Source organism: Alnus glutinosa, chromosome 1 (assembly GCF_958979055.1).
Source record: "Alnus glutinosa chromosome 1, dhAlnGlut1.1, whole genome shotgun sequence".
Lineage (NCBI taxonomy): Eukaryota > Viridiplantae > Streptophyta > Magnoliopsida > Fagales > Betulaceae > Alnus > Alnus glutinosa.
Genome location: NC_084886.1, coordinates 39981780 through 39987047, shown reverse-complemented (window position 1 = coordinate 39987047; position 5268 = coordinate 39981780). Strand labels below are relative to the sequence as shown.

Sequence of the window (5268 nt, the reverse complement as noted above, 5' to 3'; positions counted from 1 at the left end):
AAAGAACAAGCTATGGGCTCTGGAATCTAAGGATTCCAGAATTGTTTTCAACATAAAATAACACAAAAACAAAAGGAAGAAGAAGAAAGAAGTGCTGGAAATATAAGGAAATTATAAAGAACACTTGAATAATTCAACTCCAACTTCACTTTACTATAAAAACGAGTTTAGACTAAATTACAGCATAAACATACCTTGAAACTAGCTCTCTGGAAAACATGAAGAAAAGAGTGCATCACTCCAATGCACAAAAGCTCAAAATACAATTTATCAATTAAACTAACTATATTATTAACCCACACGTCCATCCTCTATTTATGGAGGAATTGGTACGAAAAACCAAGCTCAAACAATCACTCTCAACCGCACAAAATGATGGTGACAACTTTTGATTAGAACCGCACAACTTGAGGATGAATTTGAGCCACACAAAAAGCTGCCGACATCTGCAGATCTTTCTGAAATATCCCAAGTCGATCGATCGACTTCTTTTGCCTTGGAGATTTCGATCGATCGAATGTAGATCGATCGATTTATTTTCTCAAGGAAATGTCGATCGATCGAATATACTTGATCGATTTTTCTCTTCTAGGCAGGAACACTTGATCTTCACATATCTTCATTAGGCTTCACTTGTTGATTTTTTCTTGTTTTTCAATTAAGACCTAAAAAAGAGATGAAACACTAAAACATACTAACACGTTATTTAACAACACAAACTAGGGTTTAACATATGTAAATTAAGGGGCTTTGAATTTAAACATTCAACGCTTATCAACAGCCTTAGATGGTACCCGGTTTAATACATACACAGCAGTTTTTAAGGCTTCACTCCATAGAAATAAAGGTAACTCAGAATTACTGAGCATGCTCCTTACCATGTCCATAAGTGTGCGATTTCTTCTTTCTGCAACACCATTTTGTTGTGGTGTGCCAGGCATTGTGTATTGAGTAACAATGCCTTCTTCTTCAAGAAATTGCGCAAATGGACCTATCATTTGTCCCTTTTCTGTGTACCTTCCATAGTACTCTCCGCCTCTATCAGATCTCACGATCTTGATTTTCTTGTCCTTTTGTTTCTCTACTTCTACCTTATAGGTCTTGAAAGCATTGAGTGCTTCAGCCTTATCATTTAGAAAGTAGAGATACATGTACCGTGTATGGTCATCAATAAAAGATATAAAATATCTTTGACCATTTAGGCAGGGAGTAGGAAAAGGTCCACAGATATCTGTATGTATGATTTCAAGAATCTCAGAACTCCTTCTGGCACCTTTAGTGGTCTCGTTGGTTTGCTTTCCCTTTATGCAATCCACACAAGTACCAAAATCAGTAAAATCAAGAGTTTTTAAGACTCCATCATTTACTAATCTTTTGATTCTCTCTATGGAGATATGTCCCAATCTCCTGTGCCATAACAAAGCGGAGTTTTCATTCACAAGGCTCCTCTTTATGCCAACACTAGAATGCAATGATAAATGATTGTTTTCAAAGTCGGGATCTAGATCAATTTTGAATAAACCATCAATTTTGGTTCCACCACCAATAAAATTTTCACCTTTAAAAATACTAAAGGTAGAGTTTATAAACCAAAAACTAAAACCAATAACATCCAGTTTAGAAACCGAAATTAAGTTTCTAGAGAAACATGGAATAAAAAATACATTTTCCAAATCTAAAATATAACCAGTTTTCAAAATTAATCTAAATGTCCCGACCGCTTCCACATGAGAAAACAACTTATTTCCGGAATAGACCCGTTGCTCATTGCTTGCCGGTTTCCTTGTGTTGAGAAAACCCTGCATTGTATTAACAATATGGATTGTAGAACCAGAATCAATCCACCATGTATTACAAGGAGTCTCAACAAAAAAAGATTCATGACATACTAGAGATATGATATTACCTTTCTTTTCAAGCCATCTTTTGTACTTTTGGCAATCCTTCTTCATATGCCCCCCTTTCTTGCAGAAGAAACAAGTATCCTTATTGTCATTTTTCTTGATTGACAACTTGTTATCTTTCTTGAGATGCGGGGCACTTTTGCCTCTTTTACTCTTTCCCTTATCATGAGTAGCCACAAAGTGAACACTCTGTGGTTTCTCCTGCTTTAGCCTTTCCTCCTCCTGAACACACATAGTCAGAAGTTCATTTACTGACCATTTATCCTTATATGTGTTATAGGACATCTTAAAAGGAGAGTACTCAGTCGGGAGTGAGTTCAAGATGAAATGAACTAAGAAGGAATCAGAAATATCAATCTCTAGGGACTTCAATTGAGCTGCCATGTCCCTCATTTCCATAATGTGCTCTCGCACACTTCTGGATCTGTCAAAGGTTTTGCTTGAGAGTTTCTTCATTAGGGTGCTTGATAATGCCTTATCGGAACTTACAAATTGTTCCTCAACAGCCCGCATGAACTCTGTTGCCTTTTTGCATTCAGGGATAGAATCCCTAATGCCCTTAGTTACGTGAGACTTCATAAACATGAGACTTAGGCGATTAGATCGCTCCTACCTCTCATGCTTCGTAACTTCTAATGGCGTACTAGTATCCATGAGGGCAGGTGGTTCGTCCTCACGGAGCGCCAAATCAAGTTCTAAGCACCCCAAATAGAAAAGTAAATTTTCTTTCCACTCAGAAAAATTGTTCCCATTAAGCATTGGAACAGTACTTTCTAGAATAGCAGTAGTAGAAATAGCTGCAATAATCAAGGAAAAAATTTTAATGCTATGAAACTTTATTTTGAATTAACCAATGCTAATTTAATAGTAAATAGTAAATTTCAACCTACCTGTGGGCAAAGGTTGCATCACGCATGAAATTTACCCTTTATTAATAAGACTAATAAATTTAAATATTAATAAATAAAATTCTCCGTACCTGTGGGCCTAAGAGAAATTTTATTTTTAACATTAAATTTATTATCTTATTCTAATTAAATCATAAAAATAAAAACTTCCCTGTGGGGATTAGCAATTAAGTTTATGAATTAATTACATAATCGATGTTAATTTTTCTATATGAAGTTCATTTGTATAACCTTGATGTAATTATTATTCTAAAATTGGGATGCTGTGGCTCTCTCAAAAATATTATAATAATTACTACTTCATTAACATCTATTAACTGTATAGATGCTCACAAAAGTCCTAAGAATATAACAAACCAATACCTAAATAGGGTAAACAATAATTTTCCAAGGTGCAACCAGGTGAGTTCCCAGGAAAGTGAGGGGGGTCACAACGGACACACTTAAATCCCAAGACTTTCCTTAGGCAGAACTTTTCTAGACATTGCATTCTCGGATATTACTGTAAACACGCCAGCATGTATGGTATTGTTAATTATTCTTAGGTCTAGGCATCAAACAAATTATATTTAAACAATATAGTTAAAATTAATTATATTCCTAAGTTCAAGTATTAAAGAAACAATAATTTTAATATTGAACATATAAACATAACAAAATAAATTTATGACATGATAGCATAATAAATATCATGACCTAATGGTTTAGTAAGTGGCCTTAGGCCCTTTACACTTGGAAACCCAAGTTCTAAACCCCACAATAACCCAATTTTTTTTTTTTTTTTTTTTTTTTTTTTTTTTTTTTTTAAATTCTTGATGGGCTACTATAAATGGTTTGGGCTTTTAGGGCTGGGTCAGATAACCTCATTGGGCTGACCCATTCGGGTCGGCCCACTTTATAACCCAAAAACTGTATGGGTTTTAAACCCTACCCAAATACCCACATGTTAGTGTAGCAAGTTTCTCAATAAAAATATTCATATCTATGCTTTCATGCTTTACAGTGTTCATGTTTTACGATGTGCAATTATTACGAGATTTTCACACATATGTAAAATTCCCAAAACAATATGTGAAATTATCAATAAACAGATACACAGAAATTTGCACAATTCAACTAATAAAGAATTACCAAAACTAAAAGCTGAACAAATTGGCATAGAGGCTGGCTCTGATACCACATGTAAGCATAATATATAAATAAAATGCTATAAAATAATAAGCAGCGGAATTATAAATACCTCCAACCATATTTTGTTCAAGCTTGATGAAGAACGAAGAACGAAGAACGAAGAAGTTTTCTACAACACCAAAATCTGTAAAAACAAAATTCAGAGAGTTCTTCTGGCCTATGCCTATGAGTGTGCCAATAGATGGATACACAGGGCTCTATATATAGGTAGGCTAGGGACCCTCATCATCAATAGATAGTTGATTATTCTCCTCCCATCAAGGAGAATAAATCAAAAAATTTAATATAAAAACCGTTTTAAACCGTTACGATTTCATATAACTTAATGTGGAATAAATCATATTCAATCCTTATATTAAATAATTACCGTTATGATAATTATTTAAATTCCAACCGTTACAATAAATTAAATAATTACCGTTATGATAATTATTTAAATTCCAACCGTTACAATGAATTAAATGTGTCTAAGGGACACATATGTAATTTCTTGCAATATTACCAACACGTGGTGTTGTATATCTGCCCACGGGTATGGCTAATCTGCACCCTTTATTGTAGTTTTGTGGAGTTTGATTCTAGTTTAAGGTCTGGGCTCGTTCGCACCAGCTCTGGATGGGTGAGAATCTTGAACAACTAAACTTGGGTTATTCGACATCTATGTTAATGTTTCCACCATTATAACATTTTACATAATTTTTGTTCAATAACATGCAGTTTGACGATATAGTGACTGTCATCTTCATGTCGCATACAACGGTGGCTGCAATTGTTGCTTTGATTTTGGATTGCTCACTCTCTCGTGAAATTGACAACAGTAGAAAAGACAGTGGCTTGAATTGGTGGGAGAAGTTTAGTATATATATATATATACTGAATTGGTGGAGCAATTTCATTTCATATATTTTTTTGATTCCTAATTCTAATTCATTTGCAGCTAGCTGGGATTTACAAGAATGTGATAGCCACATATACAAGCACAAAGCAAGAGTGGATTAGCTTTCCTTTTCTGTTTTCATGTTCCTTGCACATCACTTTCTTCTCTTTGCATTTATATCAAACACCTGTTCTACATTCTCGACAAATAATCCACCTTCCCCTATCAATGGCATCATTAACCTCTTCCACTACCCAACCCACCCCACAAACTTTCTCCCTCTCATCTACTACACCACTTATTGTTACAAACCTCACTCACCTTATCACCATCAAACTCAATCATTTGAATTTGGCAAGAGACGCATTTTTGCTAGCCGGCCAATTGG

The 5268-nt window shown here is 34.7% G+C and overlaps 1 protein-coding gene across 1 annotated transcript; it reads right to left on the bottom strand.

Moving 5' to 3' along the window:
• Window positions 1-1764: 1764 nt before the first annotated feature.
• On the bottom strand, window positions 1765-2483 carry LOC133860042 (uncharacterized). Its single transcript, XM_062295679.1, has 2 exons — window positions 2048-2483; window positions 1765-1799 (listed from the first exon to the last, which is right to left on the bottom strand). Exons 1-2 carry the CDS (start codon window positions 2481-2483, stop codon window positions 1765-1767), a joined length of 471 nt encoding a protein of 156 aa, XP_062151663.1.
• Between the last annotated feature and the right edge of the window lie 2785 nt (window positions 2484-5268).

Bases quoted from the DNA above. Each gene is read 5' to 3' on its own strand.
- LOC133860042 (XM_062295679.1), bottom strand. From the start codon at position 2,483: ATGAAGTCTCACGTAACTAAGGGCATTAGGGATTCTATCCCTGAATGC. The intron at 1,800-2,047 runs GCAAAAGTGCCC...AATACAATGCAG, and splicing joins TAAGGGAAAGAGTAAAAGAG to GGTTTTCTCAACACAAGGAA.